Raw genomic sequence first — 27392 nt, 5'->3', positions numbered from 1 at the left:
GCTATCCGTCTGTCTGTCAGTCTGTGTGCTTCTGTGCTGCCGGGTGACAGAGAGGTAGCAGACCTTCCATACAGGTATTTATCATTATTTACAATTCTCATTTGTTAATGATAATATTTAAAAATTCAAAGTTAATGTAATATATGAATTTTTAACATTTGCAACACATTTTAATTTTTTTGTAGTTTAACGCTACAGTTTTTTTTTAGCTACAGGTATAATTGAACGATGAAATTTAACGAATTGATATATTGATTAAAGGAATTCATTAATAAATTTTAAGTTAAATGATTAGATGAAATCCGACAAAATAATTATAAATATAAACTTTGAATAGGCTACCATATTTTACCGTAGTTTAAATAGATATTTTTTTCATCAGCTCTGTAGGATTTAGAAATAACTATTGTTTATGTGCAATTAATGAAATAGTAGGAGGACAATTTAATAAGCCATAATAACAAAAAAACCAAAAGGGGATGTTTTTTTACAGAAAATGTCAATTCTTAAAGAATGATCAGAAGTTGTTTGTGAAAGTAAAATACATGCTAGAATAAATTAACTAAAAGAACTGAACAACTATAATATACTAAAATATCTCATTTTGATGCATTTGTTTCAACGATTCTCTATGTAAATAGTAAACAAAATGCTATAAATGCTTAGTTCTGCATGGTGCGCAAAATAGTATTCCGAACATCATTCGGTTAAAAATATAAATCGTCATTAGAAAAAGAATAATCTATCATGAACTTTATACACCACTATAATAAATATAAGTTATAATAAAAGTATGTTCAAAATTAAATTTGAATCTCGTAAATGTAGTTTATAGTAAAATATTCTATTTTATCGTTAGTTAGTCTAGAAAAATTGAACTATGTTTCATAGTTAACTCCATTGTTGTAATTTTTTTTTTTTTTTTTTAAGTTTGATCAGATTTGTCAGATGCGTGTAAAAAAATATTAATTTCTGGTTGTCACGGTCAAGGTTCAGTCTTGTATATTCTACACTTATTACTGGACATAATACTTGTTTCACTGTAATTGCACTTTACATTACACTAAGAGACATTAGACAATTACAATTACATGTAAAATTACATTACATTACCTATAAAACAACAGTTATTTTCATTTAACAATGAGCAGTACCACAGCCCCTGTGGCACTACACTAAGTTTACGAAATGCCTTAAAGTGATTAAATTAGAGGTTTCATCAACCTGTGTTGAAACTTTTAGTTGCATTACTTGCGTTGCAGAACAAAATGCGGTTCACCCTTAAGGGAAAAGAATCGGCTAAAATTAAGAACATTAGGTGTTTTAGTGTGAACTTTCCATTTTTTATCATGTGTCCATTAGCACGATAACTTGAGCAAAAATGATCCAGCCTTGATGAAATTTTGTATAAAAGTGTATAAAACATACATTCATTCGAACGAGTTCACGAACCAGCATAATAAAACTATGGGAACAAGGTTTTACGGGGTAAAAATGGGTTTTCCCATTTTTCACCCCGAAACAAGCATTATTGCCAGTTATTTCCAAACCAATTTGTAGAGCTCAAAATATAAATAATTTAGTACAGTGAACCGTTGTTGTATATCTAAAGGTTACTGAAAAAATTCCAAAAAAGTTTAAACTTAAAATTACAATGTTATTCTTATGGAGAATAAATAAACTATTATAGCTTGCTTGTCTATAGGCATATTTTAACGAAATTTGAAAAAAAATTGAAATTTGTTTACTTTATAATAAGCTTTTTTAATATGTAAATAAAAACACAACTTATAATCCAGTAGCAGCAAACCTTAGTACTCATTAAAATTAATAATATTCAAACATGAGGCAAATGGAAATTCTTTTAGTCTGTAGATTTGCTGCGGTGGGGGTGTTTTGAAGTAAAGAAACCTCATAGGAATTATGCTGTATGACCAATAATGTAGTATTTTTTGTAATATTAACTCCAAATGCAAAACGTGTCATCTAACTATAGCTAATTTTAACTTTTAGACCATCAGGTCATAGTAATGTCTACAGTTATACTTTTTTTGTCCTAGGACGCTAGGCATGAGCCCGAATTTGTTTTTTTAATTACTTCAGGCTAGACCTTGGGGTTGCGGCAATATCACATGGATAAAATACATTGGTGATTTGGCGGGATTTGAACCCGGGACCTCTGGAACCGAAGTCCCGCGCTCTAACCACTAGACCAGCTCGCTCCCCCCATTACTAATCGCTATATGAATCTAAACAGTCCAATCTTAGAAAACAATGTTGACGCTTCCTATTAATCTTCTAAATGACATAAGAGATAACTTAATATTAGTGAGGAAACACTTTTCCTACCACCACAGAGTAACATAAGCTGACCTGATTGCCTTGAGTGATCAACAACAGCGGTGCCAAGACAGATCCCTGAGGAACGCCGCTTCCTTACTCTATGTAAACTTCACCTTGGGATTGGCATTCGTGTCCGCCGTCAACCGGAATCATAACATTGTTCATTGTTTGGTTAAGAGTAGATAATTATGTTGTTTATGATAAGTTTTATATAAACATGATGGGAGGGATTGCGCCAACTGACCTGAGTCGGGTAGTCGAGTATTCCTGAATTGCGCCAACTACTCCAGGGAGCTACCCGATACGTTCCTTAACTAGACCAAGTGAAGGCCTTTTTTGACTGTATTTTAGTAGGTTTGGTTAGGTTAGGTTATGTTATGTTAGGTTAGGATGACACCTAAACAAGGACATCCCTTCTGCCGGCAATAAAATCACCCAACTCATTCAAGTTCATCCCAACACCTTCAAACCAAATTTCATCAAAATTGGACAAAAATTACTCAAGTTATCGGGTTCACGGACGTATATATATATTTGAAGGAATGGTATTTTTGGCCTCTGGGGACATCAAAATGAAGAAGTAAATCGGTCCCGGGCCAAAGTCTTACTGTGCCACCTACGGTAATACCTACTTCCCTATAGAAAAATTCGCTAAAAGAAGTTTTTGGTGTTTTACACAATCCTTTTAAGCAGCCTTAAAGTTAAATCCATTAAAATTCACCTTCAACAGCAGTTATTACTACTGTTTAAATAGTTTATTATAGTTTATTATTTTCCTACGATCGCGTCTGGGGCATGAATACCAATGGATTAAACTAACCAGACATAAATTTATTGGAAACCTAATTTTTTACCGTCGTAAATTTTTTTAGAACCACCCTTTAAAACTTGTTGCTTAAGAAATCTTTGCTACTGACGCGATCAATACAAAATACAAACCCAGTGATAAAAATAAAGCAAATTCGCTTAAAATAGAAAATTTCTACTCTCACACTTACATCTCTCGTAACATAACCTTCCGTAAAGTCAATTATCATCTGTAGTAAACAACACAATGTTTTCCCCCAACAGATGATGTTGGCCAAGGGGACACAAAGATCAGCTGTTTATACCACAGGCCACACATGACACAACCTTGACCGCGAGGTTTGCAACATTGTCCCTTATTGTTGTGGTACTAAAGACGAATTTCGTGTACACAATTCTTTTGTGATAACACCTTGTGCCTTTTGTTTTCAACAATGTTCCTTATTAACTTTAACCTAAGGGTGATTTTAGTTTGCGGATTGTTCAAGCCAAGTACTTGAGCTTTTGAGTAACACGCATTCATGTTTGGTTTCCCATATTTTTTTTTATATTTTATTTTTCAAACCATATTTTTTTTTAATTCTTTGTTCAAACGAATTAAATATTTTCTGCATCACATCCAAGAAACGAATTACAAGTACAAGTATCTCGGAGCTTTTTATCCGTTCATATTTACAACGTTCGTTCACTAAAACCCTTACTATGTCTACTATATCACATAGTCAGTATTTCACACTTGAGATGTTAACCATAAAACATCCTGTAACTAAATTACTAACACAACCACTGACAAATTTAGTCAGATTTAATGTAAACAGACAACAATAAATTATTACAGGTAGTGCTTTAAATCACAATCATTGTTTGAAATCAGACAAGCCACTCACAGTATCAATCAAAGAGATTGAAGACTGCATATTGATGGGTGTTAGGGAGTTTTCCCTTCATTAGAGACATTTTGCTTACCATATGACTTATTGCCGTTGAATGTCGTACGATTTGCAAGCCTAAACTGTGTAACGGTGCAAAAATGGGTCTAAGGTCCTCAATTTACAATTCATTTCGACCTCTATAAATGCTTATCAATTTAGTAAACGTCTTTAAGTCAAATCGCAGAAATAACCATAATATTAGATCAATCTTTATTACTGTATACCATTCTTCTCATAGATTTTCTGGTAAACCGATGTTTTTAAATGCCTTTCTAATTTAATAGTAGGTTTTTAGCCTCCTGATTGCCAAAATTATTTTTTTAAAAAATGTTCAAATACCTGCTATTATGCAATCCAACGTTGTTGTAAACACAACTAGTTTTGGTGTCTGTGTGACACCATCATCAGGTTGTCTTTCAAATGTTAAAATGACTAATTTTTTATTGCTTTAGTTACGTTAGTCCAAGTGTTGTGTTAGACCACGAGTGACTTAAACGAACGGAACAAATGAAGTTTTGAAATTATTCATGGAAATGATAATACTGTAACTTTTAAAAATGGCTTTGAAATTCGTGTCTATCGTGTACTTTGTATATTGAATTAGTCATGCCATCAATGTTACCTTCGTTTTAGTGGACACGAACATACTTCAATAGGACTTTGGCGTGTGCTATTCAATAATAGCACACGCCAAAGTCCTATTGAAGTATGTTCGTGTCCACTAAAACGAAGGTAAGTTCAATAAGTTATATTTTCTCTAAGGATTTCACGCTATGACAGTTAATGGAGACAGCAGAAAAAAGGGTAGCAAAATAAAAGCGTATTATACAGCACCAATATTTGAATTGTTTTCTCAATCCAAGCGTATTCTCGTGCATTCTAAAACTGACCACTGTTGCATGAGAAAATAACGGAAAATGAATTGCGTAAGCAAACACTAGTCTAAAGATTGAGTTGCCAAATAATGTCAAATGCTTTACACAAGAACATCATTCGCACATGGAACTTTGTTTGTCAACGGAACATAAAATAGGTAGAAAAATTGGCAGACTAAATGTGTGCCTGAGCAGATTTTGCAAATTATGCAATTGCAAAACAGGTCGCTCCGGATAAAATTAAAAGCTAGTGAACAGGTTTGTGACCTTGGTGAAAACTGGTTGCTTAGTAACCGGTTGCTCTTCTTGCTTACGTATGGTCGCAAAATATTGTAGCATGACGTCTTCCGATGTTGTATATGTTACTAGGTGAAACCCGTCGACATTGACGGTTAGGGCTTACGCTAATTCATCTAACTGCGATAAATAGAGTGAAATAATACACATTTTGAGCATTTAACTCTTTAGCTTTTTATGAGTAAGTGTAAAAACAATAATGATTCTTTATTATAATTCTTTCACATGAGCTTCCAAGCCGATTTCTCATGTCCTATTGCTTTAAAAGTTCATATTTCCGGAGACACATTCCAGAATAAACAATTACTAAATTTTTGCATTAGAGATTTTCATTCGAATCCGAATAGTTCTTCCCCGAAAATTCGTCCCTGGAAAGCGAAATACAACACTCAAAAATATTAAACTTTTCCTGATTACTCATCACGAATTAATTAATCACCATTGTCAGAACAAGACTATAACTCATCTCAAAGCGAGTCATCGTCCTCCCAAACATCTCATCAACATCTGCAACTTCGACAACGACATTGGGCAGTCTCTAATCACTGTGACCTTGACTATAACCTTATCTCTTCCTGCGTCACTCGTAATCACTGTAATCAGCAATGGCTGCAGTGATGTTTCAATTATACTTCCTGTTGTTTTGTACCCTTGCCAGACTCTTGCTGTTCTGATGATGATTGTAGCTTACAATCCAATTGATCAGTATTTCCTATGAAATATATATTACCTCGAAAAGACACTTTCTATAATCTCCTATATTTTTTTTCATTTTGCTTAAGTAATTTAGTTTTCCTACAGTCAACCGACAAAGTGGGCCTCCTTGCACAGATTATAGTACAGAAAGCCAGAACTGCGTGCTTTTATTATGTACGTAATCCGTGCATGCTTGAATATAAGTTGTTGGCAACACTACTATGATCAGCTAGTGCAACGTTTCCCATTTCGTTCAATGTTTTGGATTTAACCTAACCTAAATACGTGTTGTACAGTGTTTGAAAGACTAATTATTTATATTATTTATAGTAACTGTAGGAAAAACATAATGTGTAAAACGAGTGCAAACTGCCTTTGCTGCAAGTACAGTTTAATAGTGCAGCAATGTGCCACTTTGCCTACTATTACACAAATAACTATAAATAAATTTATATTAATTTTACAATGGCCTACTTTGTAAGTTCAAGACCCGAACTAGATCCATTTTGCGTTACAGTTGCCGTTTCCTAGAACTAAAAGCAACACACTGTACAGTCAATGATTTTACAAGTGTTTTCAAAGACCCTTGCGGAAATGTTCCGATCTTAATGTAATCGGCACAGTCGTGTTCGAAAATAAACTCAAAGGGTAGGAGTTTTATAGGACGTTTTATAAGGCGTTAGGGGACTTTAATAGAATTACTGTAATTTCCTTGTATCTGTTAAGTAATGAAGTTAATTTATCAATAGAAGTAATATTTGTAGGTTTTCTGCAACAATTGTGTTTTGATTTCGTGCGTGCACTATGAAAGCAAGTATATTGCAAGTAATGTTGTCATATTATAAATGAAAGCTAGAGATAATCTAATATTTTGCACATGTATTTCAAAACTTAACACATACTCAAGGCCAGTGGGCGGAGCCCTTGTGGACCATTGTTTCATAGGCACATTGTTCGGAATGAAAGTCCTAACACGACCGCCAGCCAGTGTGAAGTATCAATAGAGTGACAGACAGCAAGTCAGCTGTGTAACATGTTTGGATTGGATTACATCATTAGGACACAATACACCTTCTATTAGTAGGAATATGTCAGGTGAAGAACAAGAGAATTTTAGTTAACTTGATGTGTCAATAGACCATTTAGCTCAACATGTAACCTCAATTGCAGCTAAACACAATAATTCACTAGTACTGACATCGGCATCAAGATGGCTCTTAATCTGTTTAAAATTTTAATACTGTGGTTTCATGAAATGGCACAATTTAAATGGCATTTTTAATCAAATAATTTCTTCTTTCCTACATCTGGTGACTTAAGCCTTTGTTAACATTCGTCAAACAGCTGTTTTGATGTGTCTAACTTATTGTTGATATTATTATCAGTTTCCAAAAGGTTTGGCTGATAACGGTAATTTAAGAACAATTTTACAGCTTATACAACCTCTTTTGAACATGCATGTAATCTCCCTGATGTGACCTTATTTAACCATTCAAATATTTACATTGATTTATCAAAATTCACCAGCATTATTTTTGTTCCAGAACCATGAAGACCAAACAACCCTTTTTGAAAAAGAATGTGGAAATACCCAAAGGAAAGGAAATGGATGTACAAAACATCAAAAACTGGCTAGTGCACCAACCGCACCTACCGAAACTTACAGGTGAGCTTGAATCATCCAATTGTTTAAGGTTACCTGTATAAGACACAAGATAGGAAAGCAGCATTAAGGTGAAACAATAGCTATTTGTGTAACTAGTGTAACAAGTGGCACTTTGCTTCACGTGAGAGAAATGTTTACGCACGAGCCGCAGGCGAGTGTGGAAAGTTTCTGGAGTGCAGCAAAGGCACTTTGCACTCGTGTTACACATTATATTTATCCTACAGTTACTATAAAGCATATAAATAATTAGTCATTCAAACAGTTAACACGTTTTAGGTTAGGTTAAATCCAAGCGTGGAACGAAATGGGAAACCCTGCACCAGCTAAGTCGTAATATCTAAGTGTTGCCAACTTATTATCAAGCGTATACGTATTACGTGCCTAATAAAAGCACACAGTTTTGTGTTGTTTGGTTGGAATACTGGTGTGCGCCAATGTAAGGCTTTCTGTATTATAATCTGTGCAAAGATGCCCACTTTGTCGGGTGACTGTAGGAAAAGAACATTTCTAATATCGTTTACTAGATATTTCAATTTTAATCTCTTTGGAGTTTGAAAAAATATTTTTAGACGATAAATAACTCTTCATCAGCTGTTTGAAACTACCCAAGACGACCGCTAGACTCCAAGGACTCCTAAGGGTTCCTTCTTGTTTGCCCTTGTTAAAACAAAGAAATATATCACAATCTCATCACAGTGTATAAAGACAAGTAATTTTTTTCAGACGCACACATAGTCATGTTCCTACACAGTTGTTACTACTCCGGCGAGAGAACCAAGGAAACTATAGACAACTACTACACGGTCAGAGCTCAGTGTCTAGATCTGTTTGGAGGCAGAGACTGGCCTAGACTTGAGAAACTATGGAAGTCCTTGTAGTAAGTAAAACAACTTGTACAATAATGTCAAATTCAGGTATACTTTTAAAGGTTTTCTGGGATTTACCAGGTTTTCTGATTGAAAAAATCCAATTTGTATACTTTTATGGACATTTGGATGTGATAAGTTGGTCTTGGGTTAATTTTCATAATTATGCTGCAAGCATTTGATGTTTTAGTTGCTGAGCGACCAATTATCTGGGATATTAGATGTGTCAATTTATTTTGTCAATAAGTAGGCCTAAGGGTGGTTTTATATAATGGTAAACCTGACCATTGACATTTCCTGAGTTGACCGTAACTATAAGATATATATTCCATAAAAGGAAGAACAAATAATATATTCGAGAATTAGTATAGAATTTTAAAATAGATATTAATTTATACTCTGACTTCAATTGCTTTTACAGTAGTAATCTTCGGTGATCACTAGGTGTTTTTTGTCAATGCCAATAACGCGAGGCCTAGTAATTCTACACTACATTAAATAATGACAAGCTGCTATACCCGTGCTTTGCAACGGGAAGAAAATGTGACCTAGAGAGCTATTAAAGTGGTGCTGATGTGTGTCTTAAAATACAGCAAATCTATGATTTAATTTGAAAATATAAACTGATTTAAAAGTGTAAACCTACTTTCAAACCCCTAATTTTGATGTTAATAGATCCAAAAGAGTATTACACATACCTTAGTGTAGCAATAGTATCAACTTCTTCATATGCTTCATGAATGAAATGTTTTACCATAATTCTTCAATTTTAGTCAAGCCTCTTTACATGTAGCTTACTATTTAAATTACAAAATAAAACTTTGAGAAATACTTAACAAAACTTATATAACCTTTCTTTAAAACCAAACATAACCCTCCTCAATCTACATAAAGCATCACACACATCTTTTTCTAATAAATAAACAAACACCAGTTCATTGCACTGACCAGCTGTTTCATTAAATAAATTAAATTATATAATTTAAACTTTGGAAGTATGCCAGGCGTAGCCCTTTGGAAATCAGCCTATGGGGCAGAGCCCTTAGGTAATTCGTCCATATAAATACTTTTCGGCAAATCTACACACTCTAAGCTTCATTTTGATGTGCCATATGCCCATATTTTCATTTGGTAAATGGCCTTAACAGTTTCCATAAAATTTGATTGTATCACTTTAATAATATAATAGATGTATGAGTAGTGATGCTGTTAATAACTGGACCCAGCTGATCCTGATCATTGGGCTTTAAATAAATGATCCTGTCTAATGAAACAGCTGATCTTAGTCTGTAACAAAGCTACACAGATCATCTCACACCATTCTACACTCATCCTTTACTCATATTTGGGTTAAAATACGCACCTAAGTGGCGTCCCCATCTTAATGATTGATAATTGATAATTGACATACATTAATTGTATGAGGAATTACATGTATTACGTAGCATTACTAGGCCTTGCGTTATTGCAATCCACTTAAAACACCTAGTGATCACCGAAGATTACTACTGTAAAAGCAATTGAAGTCAGAGTAATACTAGGTAATGTAAACGAAGGAATTGTCGCCCTCAATTATAGTTTGTTTGTTCAATTATTCGCTGACGTTTCAACAACTGCTGACGTCGGTGGCAGCAACATCACTTTCTGAAACGCCGTCTTAGTACAGTGTGGTTAAATAATTCACAGTTTACAATCCAGTTACAAAGTAAAATATTTTGTGCTGTAAAATACGTATACATTTTTTCTTAAAACAATTTGTTTGTCAATGTATCTACTCTCCCGCAATTTAATATGTCAAAGTGGATTTCCACACTATGAAAATTGAGGAATGAATAAAATGGATTGATTAAGTTACTTAGCATATATAGTATGTTAAAAATAATTCTATTAATATGTTAATAATAATTCCCTGTCAAATATTGAACTAAGATATGACTAGCTAAAAATAATCTACATTGAGATAACCAACCCAAAATATTTTATTACGACGTCCTTCTATCACGTATTTATCAAACCAAATTTGACAACTAACGTATGGATTGCGAGCGATGGGGAAACGTTTGAAAGAGTTGAGAATCTTTCGTACCCCTGAAAAAACGCCTAAAACATGTTAAAAACATGTATTACCCTGATTCGGAAGCTATTTTCAAAGATGTGACAAAAATAAACTTATGTTGCATCAATTAATCTTGTATGTTCGATTTTGTATCTATTCCCAATCAATGACGAACAATCTCGACTTTTGCACAATAATTTCCCAAAGTTTACTCGCGAACTGGTAACGTTGTTTCAGAAGAAATCTGGTTCTGGAAAAAATTGCGATAGCCTAAAACGAACGATGAAAAATCGCATCGGTAGCCACGCCACGTCACTGTGGTTTTGACACTGGCCTAGATCAGTTAATGATCAATAACCGGTTCCACATATCGGTAGACGATATCGAGTCCGTATGCTAATTTAAGTAATCAACTGAATGACGCAATATCGATCTGAAAACATCAATTACCAGCCGAAGAATTTGAATGGATCGAATCGATGCGATAATCGATTTGTTCAAGTAACATGTTTTATTTTGACGAATCAAATCGTTTCGATGTAAGAATTCTGGTTACAGAGATTCGATTGTTTCATTCGATATATCGTTTGGTTAGTTAGGTTAGGTTAAACCTGACTAACCAAACGATATAACTTATCGAAATTATTGATATATCGGTCGATATTTTCATTCAAATGAGTGTAGGACGTAAAGTTAATTCAGATAGAACTAAGGTGTATGTATTCACGCATTTGTATTGAACTCTTTCAAATCGATTTACCTTACTTGATAGATTAGTAGACTAAGTTACTAAATACGGGGTGAGCCAAAAAACAGGGACCATTTTAAAATGTTATTACTCAGCTGTTATAATGGCTGGAGACTTCATTGATGCGGCAAATTAATCTTTATTTGATGCCATTTAGTGTATAGTTACTATGAATCATCAATGGTTACCGCAACATCGTGCCTTTGTTCTAGAGACATATTTTGAAGAATAATTTGTCTATCATTTCTACTCAACGTCAACTTCGTGTTTATTCCAACGTTGGCTGTAAGGTGCAATCCCAAACCGAAAAACTATTCAAAGTTAAGTAAGTAATTTCCAGAACACGGCTTCTGCACTCAAAATCAAACCTAGTGGGAAACCTTGTACTGTTCGAACGCCGGAAAACATTGAAATGGTTCGCGCGAGTGTGCTGCGTGTCCTAAGCGTCGAGCGTATTAAGTCATCCGAACATTGCATTTAAATTTAAACTTGCATAGGTTTAATTTTGAGTACAAAGGCCGTTTTCAGGACATTGCTTATCCATCTTTGGGTAGTTTTTTTTCAGTTTGGGGTTATTGGCACCATTACGTACGGCCAACATTAAAGTGAACACAAAACTGACGTTGAGTAGGAATGATAGACACATCGTTTGAAAAAAAGTCTCCATCATAAAGGCACGATGTTGAGGTAACCATTGATGATCCATAGTAACGATTCACCAAATGGCATCAAATAAACATTCATTTACCACAAAAACGAACCCTCTAGCTGTTATAACAACTGAGTAATAACATTTTAAAATTGTCCCTGTTTTTTTGGCTCACCCTTTACTTCGACCTGCAGTTAATTCATAAATATAATCACGTACGGCAAAAACGGTCTAACTCGCGTATATTGTTATATTTTTCTACTTTAAGCATAAATAATTAGTCTTTCAAACACTGTAGAACGCTTTTTTTAGGTTAGGCTAAATCTAAACATTGAACGAAATGGGAAATGCTGCACCAGCTGATTGTAGTCGTAATATCTTTCAGTGTTGCCAACTTATTTTCAAGCATACACGTATTACGTGCATAATAAAAGCACACTGTTTTGTTTTGTTTGGTTGGACTACTGGAGTGCGGGAAAAAGAAATGAGTGCGGCAAAAGTAAGTAAATGCAATAATTAGCTACTTTGCGTGCTATAATCAGTGCAAGGAAGCCTACTTTGTCAGGTGTAGGAACAATGTAACCGTTAAAGTAATCGACTGAAACATCGACTTGAAGAAACATCTGATATAGATTATCACACAAACAAATTCACATCGTCTCAATCCATATTGTAACCAGTATAATTATCAAATAACATGTATAAAGCAAATGACAAATCGAAAAATTACAAGCCGATTTGATGGAATACCACTAGAATGACACATAAATCGAATAACATACCGATCAATTAAATGACCTATTGATCATTTGTAAAACATGCCGAAATGCTACATTGATGCTATGTCGATGAAGTTGCTTACCAAACGACTGCATCGGCCAAGTGGTGGCAACACATCGATTAACCGACGAGAAACTCGTATAACAATTTACATCTACAAACCACCACCATCTTTGTTGATAACTGGTTGTAAAAATTCCAAACTACTTATAAACTTGCCACAACCACAAGTAGTCTTCTCCATTACGATTCGCTCGGGTGGCACTGGCGATGAAGTCCTCACGATGAGAGAAAACACAGAAATTCACGAGGAAAACCGCTGCTGTTTTAGAAAAAAAAAACGGTTTTGATTTAACATAGTATGTTATAGTATGGTCCTTACAATTTTAATAGTTTTTTTAATAGATTTTAATAGATAACGGAAAATAGGATTTTCCCAAAAATGGCCCGGAACAAAACCGTGAACATTTCCGTATATTTACTCTCATCGCTTACACATGATAAAGGTTGACAAACTTATGGGACAAAGTGTGTGTCAGAATGCTGATACCGTTTATTTACAATCTGGCAATTTATTAACTGGTATTTCGATACTACCAACTTACATGTTTGTATCATTACAGACGTTTTACGAGAAAGGAGAGTGTTTCAAACATTAGCAGAACCTAGTTCACATTGGAACATACACTTAAGAATCCATAACGTTCAAAATATTTTGTTCATGACTAAAACATAATGATTCAAGTTAAAGCCAAATCTATTATTGAATCAGCCATGGCATGTGCCTAGAATTCAATACAATAACCCTGCTTCCAAACAAACATGTTTAAGATATTCCTGACCTAACCCAGAGCCTATTTTACACGCAAGGCAAGTTGTCCGCCATTTTGTGATGTCAGCTGATCGCTGCCTTCTGCATGTAAATCAGAAGTGGCGACGATATCTAGGTGGCAACTTGTGCAAATCATCAGCTGTTGATGTGAAATGTTGAAAATGTTACACCTCTCTCTTCGGACAAATTGCTTTTCGTCACAATGCAGGAAAACATCCATTTTAATACAATGCTTTGCGGGTGTTAAAAGTAGCTCTGTTTAAGTTTTTTCGCCGCTGGCTTAAAACAGTAATACCAGCAGTGACCTTGAAACCCCTCAAGGACACTTTCTCCCGGAGAACAAGGTCACGCGGGGGTGTTTGGTAGCTCATTAGCGATGTATTACACGTAGGCCCGGGACCATGATAACTTATCTAGTTGAAAACAACTGCAAATTGATAGGCTGTTTATGTAAACCTTATAAGAAATGCTTCCGGGGTAGATTTCCATGTAGATGTGCATAATTTCAACTGTAGATTTTAAACACACATACAACGCACTAATTGTTTGCGCGAAATATATTTACAAGTCGCGAGTACTATACACCAAAGTGGGTCAAGAAGCCAGAGAATGTTACATAAGTATCTTGTGATTATCTATTGTTGTCAGTTCACAGCTGATTAATCGTGTTACAATAATCTGTGAAAACTTTCAATCGCGAGGATTTAGTCTTTGGTCGCGATCTCATTGGACAAGTAATTGTATTGTCATTGAGCGATATTATCATAGATAAAAGGAGTATAGACATGTATTATCAAATACGTTTAAATATAATAATAATTGGACCAAATGCACAGTGAGCGATGCGACTTGGAGCGACTGCCGACTTCCTTCGAAACTATGGAAGGAAAATTTTGATCGGTGCTTTCTTTGTGGGGCACAATACTATAAAGAATAGTCGCCATCAAGTAAAAAATGGTGTAGTTAATCAAATTATACTGTTAATAGAACTTCGACCACCGTCTTCAAAACAAAATACTCTATGTGTAAAAAATTGGAATAAAAGTGATAAAATGTAGACTATTCGTCCCAGTGTGTAATGATTTTTCTAACCATTTTCGTCCAGTACCATTTTACACTAGCACAAAAAATAGTTTTAAATATTATTTTAAGTTCCTCTAACAGAAACGTTTTACGCATAGCCAAAGTCTAAACAAACATGTAAACAGATTATCATTATTATCAATAATCTTTATAAAATCAGCTGATGCGTTGTGGTCTTTACCATGGTCACGTGGTTCATGTGGAACTGTTGGCCCACTGCGGATGTCAGGTGAAATTCATTTTGCAATGTTTGTCGACCTGCGGACATTAGGACAGCTGACTCAACGTTAATTGTTATGTGAAACGTCTGCTAATTGTTGACATTCGGGACTTATAACGTTCGATTTCACTACAAATACACTAACGCATACTGGAGTGTGTTAATTCATACTGCGGAAAGACTCGTCGTTGAACTAATAAGTAAAACATACTGTTTCATCTTAGTCAGTTGTAGTGAACACAAGATTTCTTTTTACGAGTTCAAAGTTAAGTATTGTCTACTAGAGGGATCTATATAGTTTTTGTTATAACGTTTTCGTCAAGCTTTGCAAAACTTAAATTTTTTGCAGGATTAAGTACAAAATCCTCATGAACAACAATGCCATTTTAATGCTAAAAAATGTAAACACCCCAAAAAGGGTAACGCTACAATGAAAAAAGCTCAAGTTTTAAAATACTTCAGTCAAATGACAAAACTATACTCAATGCAAGGGAGTATTGGGACTTTAGGGCACAGCCGCAATTATTTCAATGAGACAAATGAAATATTCGAATATTGTATTGGAGTTTGGTGTTTTACTAACTAAACGTACATAAAAGGTAAGTAAATGGATTGCTGTCGTATCTACAACCCTCACTTTTTTCCAGACCCGTCAAAAAAATCAGTTCTGTACTAGGCCTACATTGAGTACAATTTTAAAAAAGTTTTCGCCCATGAGAGAAGAAATGCGTTTCCCAACACTTAATTTGGTAATCATAAAGGCCTACAATAACCTTTTGCGTTAACTGGTCTGCCATGCCTAATATAACTTACGAAATCACGACCGTTTTTTGCGAAATGGCGCATTTATAATTTATGTAAATATTACTATAAAGTTTAACATATTTGCTGAGCTGGTTTTGCAAAATGCTTATTTCAGTAATTCTGGACTGGTTACGCCAGGGACGTTTCTGTTGAAGAAGGTTGTTTTGGCAACACTGTTGAATATGTTATCGTATGCAATGGACAGCTGTATCCCCCATATCATGTTATGGTGGAACAAGTGTTATTTTGAAACAAAGCTTGAATTTTTTAGGTTATGAAGATTGAGTTGATAAAAAATTTAATTAAATCATGTAAAAAGAGAATACTTAGAAAAATTAGTACAATATCATTCATACAAGTCACTCTTGTTCCAAGTACCTAAACTAACTGCTTTCAATCATAAACTTTGTTTATACAATTTTTATTAACTATCAAATAAAGTAAATAACCAAAATTAAATCAATAGCCAATTAACATAAATTTCCTAATGTGTTACATGGGTAAGTATTGAGAGGCATCTAAGTAACTTAATTTCAAATAATTAAAATAAATTAAATAAACTCTATCAGCATCAGCAATCTGACACATACTTTCTCCCATTAGCTTGTCAACAACCTTTATCAGGGGTAAGCGGTGGGAGTAACTACGATAGGTAAAATCACCAAAGATGCAATAACTTTTGAACCGTAATTTTTACAAGAATTCGGTGTTGCCATATTTTATTTAGAATTAAAAGGACCATAACAGACGGATTTCAATCAGAAACTGTTTTTTATCCATTCTTCCGGTTTTTCGTGGGTTTTTATGTGAAAATAAAATAAGTTACAATAACTTTTGAACCGCAGTTCTTACAGCAATTGGGGGTGCACTATGTGGTTTAGAATTATAACGTCCACCACATAAAAAACCTGTTTTTATGGTTTTTTTATCGTGAAAATAACATAAGTTACAATTTCTTTGAACCATAGTTTTTACAAGAATGGGAGTTCTGCCATTTTATTCACAATTTGAAGGGCTACAATATACTAAATGTTTTTCAAAATTGTTTGGCTATTTTTGAGAAAATTCTATTTTTCCGTTATTTTATGGGTTTTTTTGTTGAGAAAATTAACATTATAAAACATGTTTAAATAAAAAAAACTCCTGGAGATACTATGGATTAGTACCTACATAGTTAACTAACAAACATATTATTGCTAATATTGTGAACAAAAATATATCTATTTATTACTTATTCTGTATATAGCTATACAGACCGTACCAGCTTACATTATTGTGCGCCTTCAAATTTAAATGCGCTCCGGCAACTCGCAACACTTAACTGTTTGGCGCATTTCGTGTGAAAGTTGCAGGCGATTTTGTGATTTTCAATTAATTGTTTTTAGGCCTATATAATTATTAATTAAAGGATTTTATTGATGTTTTCAAACGACTTTCTGACATTTTAAATTGTTATTGTGTATATGCATTTCGAATAAAACCAAGCGTCCTCTTTCTATGTGGCTGTTTAGTTCAAATGCTACCCTCAGAGATTTGCTAATTTATTACAATTCTTGGTTCCACTTCCAATGCTAATAAAATTTAGTAAACTGTCTACATTTAAAACAGCTTAAGCTAATTCCCAGCCATTACAAACAGGTACATTTCAAATCGTTTTAGTTTTTATGTTATTAAAAATGTAAAATTTATACAAATCAAAAAACATTTTTTCACAAATCCCTTAACCTAACATATTTGAAATAGTTTCATACAGAAATTATATAAAAGATTTTCAAAATTTTAAACACACATCAACTTGAAAAATATCACTAGCGGACATGTACAAAGGCAAAAACGTAGGTACTGAAAAGATATTGTGCGTTGTCCAGTACATTGATACATGTGACATTTATTTTTGATTGTTCTTCATAAAACAATAAATTGTGGCAGCACTAAAAAATATGTACGAGTATTTTGAACGTATGACCATGGTCGGTTTGTCCTAGGGCCTTGTATGCATGTTTAATCACTGACAGGAGTGACAGGTGTAAGTGTATGTGTGTGTATATTTGTAAAATTTAAAATGTAAGTAATTTTTTATCTATGATTTCGATTTTTGTTGCATTATAAATCGATTAAATTATTAAAATATTCGTAATATACAGTATTTAGTCCCGGGAGACGGAGCCTTCCTCGGTTGTAATTAATTGGGTTTAATAAATAAAATAAAACAATATTGTAAACAAACATGTTATAATTTCGGAAAACATTTTTATTACAAAAATATACAGACATTTGTAATAGGATTACAGTATTTTTTTTAAATTTTCAAATGAGTTGTGTAGCGAAATACAAATTTTCCTGAGGTAGTGACTGTCACCAATCACATTTTTAGGGCTATTAAGTCCCCAAATACAAAATTTAATCAAAATCCTTCTGCTGGATTTCGAGATATATATTACTGACAGACATAGCTCGTATGTATTAGAGAATAGGATGTACAGGTTAAGTGTAATAAAGAGCCATGTGTTTTCATTTATTTTTTTATTTAATTTCATAAGACACACGGAAATAGGGTAAGATCAAGTTAGTGCTGTAATAATGTACATTTTTCTTCAGGGAAGTAATCAAGGGTTTTTCCACAGCCTGATGGCACCTCTCCCCAAGTCTACGCCCGAGGGATATCGTATTTTGGTCTACCGCCTGGCCGACACTGACCCATCCAAATTCAACTTTCAGGTAAGGATAAATTAGATGAGCAATCCTTAAAAATACACACATGCTGTAAAATTATTGCACTTCTGGTTTAAAACTTTCCTCTGTGTTCCATCAGTTTCAAAGACTATTGACTATTGACTAAGGGAATGAACTGTAGTGACTGGAAAAAAGTATAATCCGTGTTATAAAACTCAGGAGGTTGCCAGTTAGATTGTGAGAAAAGTACACACTATTCTGTGTACAGTCAATGTTAGTAGCGTTTTCAAAATGTACTGATAAAATTTTTAGGTTAGCGAACCGAAAAATTTACCATATGTTTTTTTCTGTTCCCTATTTTTAAGTTATCCGAAAACGATGACTTTTCTGACGATTTAGAGAATGGCTGCTTTCCGGACAGTATGATGAAAAAAATTTTAACAGAAGTTTTTTTACAGAACTATAGAATGCAACAATTTTAAAATACATCTGATTGCTCTGTAAAGAAAATTTCTGTAAAAATAAAAGAAGCCTCCTTAAAAGCAGCCATTTTGACAAATAACAAATGGGTAAAATATTGGACCGCAAACTGTATATATCTTCTGATGACCTTAAGCAACCAAAGTGACATAATACTTTAAAGTTAAATCGTCATGTGATAGTCAAAATGCTTTTATTTAATCTTGTTCTAGGAAGCGTTGACGGCGTTCTTTGCGTACAATGATGTTCGTATCTCAGAAGATGGTCTAGTGGAAGGTTACATTGTAGTGTTTGACATGAAGGGCGCCACTATAGGACATCTGGCTAGAGTGTCTACATGTATGCATCTAGTACGCAAGTTTATGGTCTACATCCAGGTACGTATGTATCACTTTATATAAGTAAGAATAAACACTCCTTAAAACCATCATTACCGTGAGGAAGTAGCAATTTAGTCTGTCCACTTTTATCTAGAATACAGAGGACAAATTTCAACAAGGATATTCTTTATGTTGCAGGATTGCCACCCTGTTAGACTGAAAGGTGTCCACGTCATCAACACAGTGTCATTCATAGACAGTTGTCTGGGATTGGTCAAACCATTCATACAATCCGGCCTCATGCAGCTGGTTAGTTGACATGTAGCTTTAGTCAGTTGAAATTAAATGCTTCAAAAGTAGATTCCTGGAAACACGTTTGTAATATTGGTCGTCTCCGGAGAAGACCATGCTTGACGGTTTACTCCGCTATTGGGTTGTTCCTAATCGTATCATACGTTTTAGCAAATTTTCCATTTCAGTCCAGCGTTTATAGGGGATTGAGTATGCACTGAAAGTGTAACACATTTCAACTTCTAATTGTTTGAGGCATATTGGAGACGACCAAAACAGATGTCATCTGGTGCACAACTTTGGGGGGAGGGAAAGTAGTAAGAAAGTTTTTAAATAGGGCTCATATCCCGGAAACTTGAGGGATAGAAACATGCTCAATTTAAATGGTATCCCTATTTTACTAACCATCTATTTTCATATTATCATTTTTTGAAAGTTTTTGTTTAACAGCTTGTTTTTATTAATAAATAAATATGAAAATTTATGACAAACTCTAATGCTACTACAATGAAGAAGAGGGTTACAGATGGTTTTCAAGCCAGGTTAATTAAGTGTAAATGATTGTGTTGCTAACTTTGTTTTGCTAAAATATTGTTTTCTTACACTTACATGTTTTTAACAGATCCACCTCCATTCTGATCTCAAGACGCTAGAGAAGTTCTTTCCTCTGGAGCTGCTTCCTTCAGACTATGGTGGAATGGCTCCCGACACAGTCACTCTTGCTGGTAAACTGTCAACTGTTATTCACTTTTTTAGCCAGGCCTGTCTTGATAGGAAATTTACATTTAAGTCCTGCACACACTGGAGCGATACCAGAGCGAGTGTGATACTTTTTCTTGGAAATTCTCTTACGATACCATGGTGGCTTATGGAGCCACACACACACCATAGCGAACTGCGATACTTTAGTGATATTATCGTCGTAAAGCTGCATGCACTGTTCGCAGCACTTTATTACGGCGATACCATGCGGCCAAACTATGAACTACTCAGATTTGTCGTCTGTCCTGTGCTAACAATACCTATATGTGCAACACACAGTGAGCAATCGAACTCAGCAACTCGTCAAAACATTTCTGATTCATTCTAAAATATATGTAGAATCTTTTTAATATTTTCTTAACTTGGTCATGAGCGTAAGGTATTTCCTTTATTCAAACCCCCATTTTGTATCCACATTTTCCTTGCTCTCTCCTCTTCTAGCACGGCTAATAACAGCAACGCTACTTCTTCATCTGACGATGTCATGGTATTTGGTAGGCCTAAACACACAGAACAGTATATAAAAAAACACAAAACTATAACACAACACTTTTACGTTCATAGAGTGACCAACCCACTTCATCCTACGCTCCCCTGAGGTGTACTTGCTTTCCCGTGCGTCTATTTTCCTGCTCTGGCGCGGAAGCCCTACTTTTTTTTGCTGCAATATTATCGCCCAAGTATCTATCACATATCAAATTCTAGGAATTATATCGTGTTGCTCCAGCGATAAAGCATCGTTTCGGTGTGTGCAGGGCTTAAGTCAAGGTACAATTTTTTTTAAATTGGTACCGGTACACAACACATAAAAGTTTAAATATTTGCCATCCGTGTAATATTTATAATTTTTAGTTTGAGTTTAAGGAAAAAAGACATTCTCAATGAAAATTTTCTGATTTCTTAGATGTCTTGGTAACCATTGATTAATGCAAAATACAAAATGGCTGCACACTGTTGCCGACACCAATCTGGGTATTTTGATACGAGGATAAATAGGATGAGTGTAGAATCATATGATATCTTTGCTACTAACTGAGACCAGAATCACTCATTATCATGGATTGCTGGGCTCAATTCCGAACCCCAGAAGTGCTTTAAATTTTTCTCAGAAAAGGAATAATATATTTACAGTAAAAACATATTTTCAATTGAAATATCTCATAGGAATATGTATTGTATGGTTGATTTTATGTTTATCCTAAGCTAAGCAGATCACAAATTACCCTTGTAACTGTGGTTCAGACACACAATATAAATTCACTTAATGATTTGGTCTTTGTAGATGAACACATGAAGTTGGTCGCCAAGAACTACAAAGATTGGCTGAAGGACTCGGAGAAGAGCATTGCAGATTTAAAACGAAGAATCGGCAAACCAAAGAACCAAATAATGGAACTAGAAGGTTCCTTCAAAACTTTGGAAATTGATTAGCACGTAATTTATTGTAAATATTTCATGTTATTTTTCGTATCTTTAATATTACTTCAGGACAGTTTATGTGCAAGAACCAACTATGAACTAAATGCTCAACTTTTTAGACATGCATTTTAGGTTATTGTTTTATATTGTACAGTACATGTTTTTGAAAGTTACGTGTTAAAAATACGTTTGCAGGCTGAAGTTTCAGTGGGTGTTAAATGTGACAAAAATAAGAATTATGAATGTTTACTATGGTTAGAAAGAATTCTAAGTCCTATTTATATCTAAAGACCAAAAATAAATAATTTATATACCTAATTTCTACAGTTTACTTTACATCCTTCTTTCAGTTTTTTTTTTTAACGTAGATTACGAGTACCTACTAGTTTTTGTATGCGTTTCTCACTTTGTTGAATATTAAAACTCTATGTATACTATTTGTTTTAATTACAAATATATGATTTTTCAGTGATCTATTGCTGTAAAGAACCAATCTGTTCTATATTCAAGCTGCCTTTAAGCACGTGCAAAAAGTTTTCATGTCAGTAAGCCGGGGACTGATTTACTTTTTCGTTTTGAGGTCCCTAGAGGCCAAAAACACCATCTGTTCAAATTCATATACAAATATATATATATAGTTATATATGTGTCCGTTAGTGCGATAACTCGAGCAAAAGTCATCCGATTTTGATGAAATTTGGTACAAACGTGTAAACCTACGTTTATTCGAACGAGTTCGGGAACCAGCATGATCGGACTATAGGAACGGGGGTTTATGGGGTGAAAATCGGTTATTCCCATTTTTTACCCTGAAAACTTAAAATTTATCAATTTCTTTCCAAACCATTTTGTAGAGCTTAAAAAATTATTAATTTTGTATATTGAAGCGTTATTATGCGCCTAATGGTTACAGGGAAAATTCCAGAAATCTGTAAATTTTGTTATTCTTATGGAGATGGTTGTAGTTTGATTCTTTATGAACATATTTTGATCAAATTTGGATAATGCATTAATTTCATAGTAAACTATTAACATTTTACATAAAAAACATCTTTTTAAACCTCCCTGTTGCAGCAAACCTAAGTACTCGTTAAACTAATGTTATTTAAATAGGGAATAAATGTGATATTTTTAAGGAGACGTTTTCGTGTAAATCCAATTAGGCAAATGGAAATTCGCTTAGTCTGTAGGTTTGCTTCGGCGGGGGTATTTTTTAATTCTACGAGTTCCCCCCTGCGGTTTCGGGGTTAGAATAGAACCGCAGCCTTCCCGGGCTTGTCGTAAGAGGCGACTAAAAGGGTGACCGACGCTCTCACTGGGAGTCCTTGGGAGTGCCCCTGTTGTGTTTGCAGGGGTTGATGTGTGCTCTGCACTGCCGATGGGTATTCTCAGTGAGTCGTGAGAAACCAGCCACTTCGGTCCTTGGTCAGGGAGTGCGGCATGGATGTAGAGGTCGGGCTCTACATTGTGACGGGTGACCCCCGGCACGTCAGGTATCCGGTGCTGGGAAAACGGAGGTTGGGCCTCGGGGAACTGGGGTAGGGGCGCTGTCCCCGAGGGTATACCCGTTCCTGACTATTCCGGGCCGCCCCTTGCCGCACGATGCGCTGGTAAACACAAGATGGCTTTTATAACAAATACCCTGAACACATCTTTAATAAGTAGCTCGAATGAGCAAGAAAAGAAGTCGGAAGTAGAGCGAGACCCTTTTGGGCGAAGCTCCAAGGTCCAGAGATCGCCAACATTGAAAGGCGTGAAGACGTCCCCTCCACCTGCATCTTTCAGGTGTACAAAAGACTTGACTTTGGGATCTCCCTTGACAAGTGGAGAAGGAAACGGTGGACCACCCTCTAAGTCTGGTGAAGGGATGCCGGAGGAATCCCTAACAACAGCGTTAGATTTGGAAGTGTCGGGAATGGTACTTCTGCGTCAGCAATATCTCGACGCAGAAAATGACATTGAAAACCGGCTTCGAAACATGGAGCAGACCATAAAGGCAATGCTTGAAACCTTTAAGACGCAGAGAGGAGTTAACCAAGTGGTTAAAAATGGCATGGCTAAGCTCGAGGACGACCTTGGTTTTGTCTTCGCCTGCCGGCTGGTGAGCAAGGCGGCCATGGAAAGGATCGCCGAGAAGGTGGTGTCCCATTCCTGACGACAATGCGCGACCTTCCAAGAAACGCAGGAGGCCTACATCAGAAAGCCCTCCAAAAAGAGAAGAGGTTGTTCAGACAGCAAAGCCTAAAGTTAAGGTCAAGGCGACCCAGACTTCTAGGTCCTTCTCTGACGTAGTTGCCGCTCCAGCGAAACCTCAACAGCCACAGCAACCTGCGACACCCATTGAGGGTAGCTCCCGAAAGGGGTCAGTCGTAGAAACACCATCTGGGACTGTGTGGGAAAAGCGCCTTACGAAAAAGGAGAAGAGGAAATTGAGGCACGCGGAAGTCGGCTCCAAGACATATGTGGCAGTGAGGGCGCAATCGACCGGCGTGGCCCAAGCTGTGCCTGGCTCGGCACTCGCTAAAAAGTCGCGGCCCAAAAAGCCCAGGACTGAGGCAATTTTGGTCAAGCCTTTGGAGGGAAGATCATTCGCCGAAGTCTTGGGTGTTATCAAGGCCAAGGCTAAGCCAGAGCAAACCGACACGGTTGTACGGTCGATTAGACAAACCCGGGACGGGGACGTCCTCCTCGAACTGGGTAAGTCTAAAGATAAAGCCGCCTTTGCTGCCGAACTAAAGGCAGCTGTGGAAGGTCAGGGCACCGTTCGTGCTCTCGAACCCAAGACGTCCGTCGAGGTTCGGGATATGGATTGTGTGTCAACGGAGGATGACGTCATTGATGCCCTAAAAAAAGCTGTCCCCGAGCTTGCCGGACAAACGGCTAGTCTGAGGGTGTGGCTCACGAAACCAAACCGGAGTCAACAGCGGATGGCGGTCGCCGAAATGGCAGACGCAAACGCCAGTAAGGTTTTGGCACTCCAGCATTTGAGGGTTGGATGGGTTAATTGCAGGTTGAGACGGAGGGTGGAAGTAACGAGGTGTTTTAAATGCCTTGATTTCGGCCATTCCTCCCGAAACTGCGAAGGGCCCGACCGAGGCAAGAACTGCCTTCGATGCGGGGAGGTGGGTCACACTCGTAGGGACTGTAAAGTTGAGACCTGTTTCCTCTGTAAGGAGAAAGGCCTCAATGATAAAAACGCTAAACATATAGCTGGGTCTGGGCAGTGCAGTGCATTTAAAGGCGCACTACAACAAGCGAAAGCCCAACCACGAAGATAAGGATCCTCCAGTGCAATGTAGATCGATCCAGGACGGCTGACGCGCTTCTCAGTCAGCTTGCCCTCGAACACGGTGTTGACGCGCTCTTGGTCAGCGAACAGTACCAGTACCGGGACAGGGACCCATCTCTTTGGTTTCCCGATACACTTGGTACTGCTGCGTTCTGGGTTCGTAATACAGCTAAAGTGCAGGTAAGGAGTCACGCGAAGGGCCGAGGATTCGTTTGGGTCCGGTGCGGGGATGTCACTTACTTTAGTGTATACCTCACCCCCAACGAGGCTATCCGTGACTTTCGTGGAAAGATAGACCGCCTGGAAGAGAGCGTGCGCGATACCGCCGGGCACGTTGTCGTGGCGGGGGATTTCAATGCTAGGGCTGTCGAGTGGGGAATGACTCTCACTAATTCCCGGGGGAAGTACATCCTGGACTTTGCTGCCAGGGCTGGACTTGTTGTCATAAACGAGGGCAACACGCCAACTTTCCAGCGTCCCGGAATGAGGGGAACGATCCCAGACATCACGCTTGCATCTGAGTCCCTCTTGCCGAGGATACGAGCCTGGAGAGTCCTAGAGGATTATACGGCCAGTGACCACCAGTACATCATTTTTGATGTCATGGATAGTCATCAGAGACAAGCTACCGTGTCTCGGCAGGTGCCCGTTCGGTGGAACACCAAAAAGCTGGACGTGGCCAAATTCACCGAAGTCATACTACGGGGAGAGCCAGTGGTACCTGCTGCATCCGGCGTGGCTCACGCAGAGACATCAGTTACATCATTGATGAGGCTGATAGTCTCGGCCTGCGAAGAGTCAATGCCTCGCAGGATATCCCGGTGCGATAAGCGACCTGTGTACTGGTGGACAACCGAGATCGCAGAACTACGACGGGCAGCATTGAGAGCCAGACGTCTTGCTACCAGGGCTAGAGAACCTGAAGATAGACGTCTTAAGTCTGACGCTTACAAGGTGGCAAGGAAGTCTCTTCGCCGGGCCATTAACCGGAGCAAACGCAGTTGCTGGGAGAAATTAAGGGACGATGTCGATTCCGATCCGTGGGGCCTTGGTTACAAGATAGTAACCAAGAAGCTTGGCACCCGCTCTCCACCTTCCGTTATGGACGGGGCCTCTATGGAGAGGATCGTAAAGTCCCTTTTCCCGACTCACACACTGCGTCCATTGCGGGAGTTCGGAAGGGTGGACGACGTACCGCTTTTCAGTCTCGAGGAGTTGGAGGCGGCCGTTCTGTCCCTGAAGAACAACAAGGCTCCTGGACCGGATGGGGTACCTGGTGAGGCCCTGAAGAAAGTCTTTTCAATAAACCCACAAATCCTTTTGAGCACGTACAATGCCTGTCTGGCCGAGGGGAAGTTTCCCTTCTGCTGGAAAACAGCTAGGCTTGTGCTCGTGGGGAAGGGAAAAGGAAACCCAGACCTACCCTCCTCTTACAGACCTCTCTGTATGTTGGACACTGCTGGGAAAGTCTTGGAAAAGTTGATCCGTTCCCGACTGAATTCAGCCGTGGTTGCTGCAGGGAATCTATCCCCTCGTCAGTACGGTTTCAGGAAGGGACGGTCAACGGTTGACGCTATTGAGGAGGTAAAGCGAGCCGTAATGAGAGCTGAGGAGTTTAACAACTATTCTCGTCGGGTTGTGCTGCTTGTAACACTTGATGTGCGAAACGCATTTAATTCCGCGAGGTGGTGCGATATGCTCGACGCACTGGAGAACACTTTCCACGTCCCGGCATACCTCATGCGCATGATAGAGGACTACCTCCGGTACCGCCTCATCATTTACGACACTACAGAAGGCTCCAGGACGATGGATGTAACTTCTGGTGCTGCTCAAGGATCCATACTGGGCCCGGACCTCTGGAACGTCGCCTACGACAGCCTCTTGAGATCCGAGATGCCTGAGGAAACCGTCCTAGTTGGGTATGCAGATGACGTTGCGGCTTTAATAGCTGCACGTAGCATTGAGCTTGCCCAGCTGAAACTAAATCGAGTCATGCGAACCATTAACGCATGGATGGCAGAACATGGTCTCTCGCTCGCTCTGAGCAAAACTGAGATTGTCATTCTGACTAAAAAGAGGATTGACACCATCGTGCCTTTGATGGTGGGGAACGTTGAAGTCCAAACCACTCGTGCCGCAAAGTACCTTGGGGTCATGGTGGACAGCAAGCTCAGCTGGCGAGACCAGATCACCCGTACGGCGGACAAGGCCGCTAAAATGGTTTCTTCCCTTAGTCGGTTAATGGCCAATGTCGGAGGTCCACGGTCCAGCCGCAGAAGGCTGTTGATGTCTGCGGTCCAGTCAGTGCTCCTGTACGGTGCGGAGGTCTGGGCAGACGCTCTCAATAAGGAGGTATATAGGATGCGGCTCGCCCGAGTGCAGCGTCAGGCAGCACTAAGGGTAGCATCTGCCTATCGAACAGTGTCCGAACCCGCCGTCCTGGTGGTTGCTGGAGTCATCCCCGTCAAACTTTTGGCGGCGGAGAGGAAGGCAATTTATCA

The 27392-nt window shown here is 37.5% G+C and overlaps 1 protein-coding gene across 1 annotated transcript; it reads left to right on the top strand.

Moving 5' to 3' along the window:
* LOC129000109 (alpha-tocopherol transfer protein-like) lies at window positions 1-21917 on the top strand. The gene is made up of 8 exons (XM_054427006.1): window positions 1-74; window positions 7495-7616; window positions 8340-8493; window positions 18279-18372; window positions 19020-19184; window positions 19326-19436; window positions 20041-20143; window positions 21463-21917. Exons 2-8 carry the CDS (start codon window positions 7499-7501, stop codon window positions 21609-21611), a joined length of 894 nt encoding a protein of 297 aa, XP_054282981.1. The 5' UTR covers window positions 1-74; window positions 7495-7498; the 3' UTR covers window positions 21612-21917.
* Window positions 21918-27392: the final 5475 nt, after the last annotated feature.

The sequence above is a fragment of the Macrosteles quadrilineatus genome, unplaced genomic scaffold (assembly GCF_028750875.1).
Source record: "Macrosteles quadrilineatus isolate MER2022 unplaced genomic scaffold, UCM_ALF_1.0 Scaffold_8__2_contigs__length_117827958, whole genome shotgun sequence".
NCBI classification, from domain to species: domain Eukaryota; kingdom Metazoa; phylum Arthropoda; class Insecta; order Hemiptera; family Cicadellidae; genus Macrosteles; species Macrosteles quadrilineatus.
The sequence above is the reverse complement of the archived record's forward strand: the minus strand, read 5'-3'. Positions and strand labels throughout refer to the sequence as shown.

Excerpts from the sequence above, each read along its gene's own strand:
- LOC129000109 (XM_054427006.1), top strand. The coding sequence starts at position 7,499 with ATGAAGACCAAACAACCCTTTTTGAAAAAGAATGTGGAAATACCCAAA. Across the intron at positions 19,185-19,325 it reads AGTTTATGGTCTACATCCAG|GATTGCCACCCTGTTAGACT; the intron begins GTACGTATGTAT and ends TTTATGTTGCAG. Across the intron at positions 19,437-20,040 it reads AATCCGGCCTCATGCAGCTG|ATCCACCTCCATTCTGATCT; the intron begins GTTAGTTGACAT and ends TGTTTTTAACAG.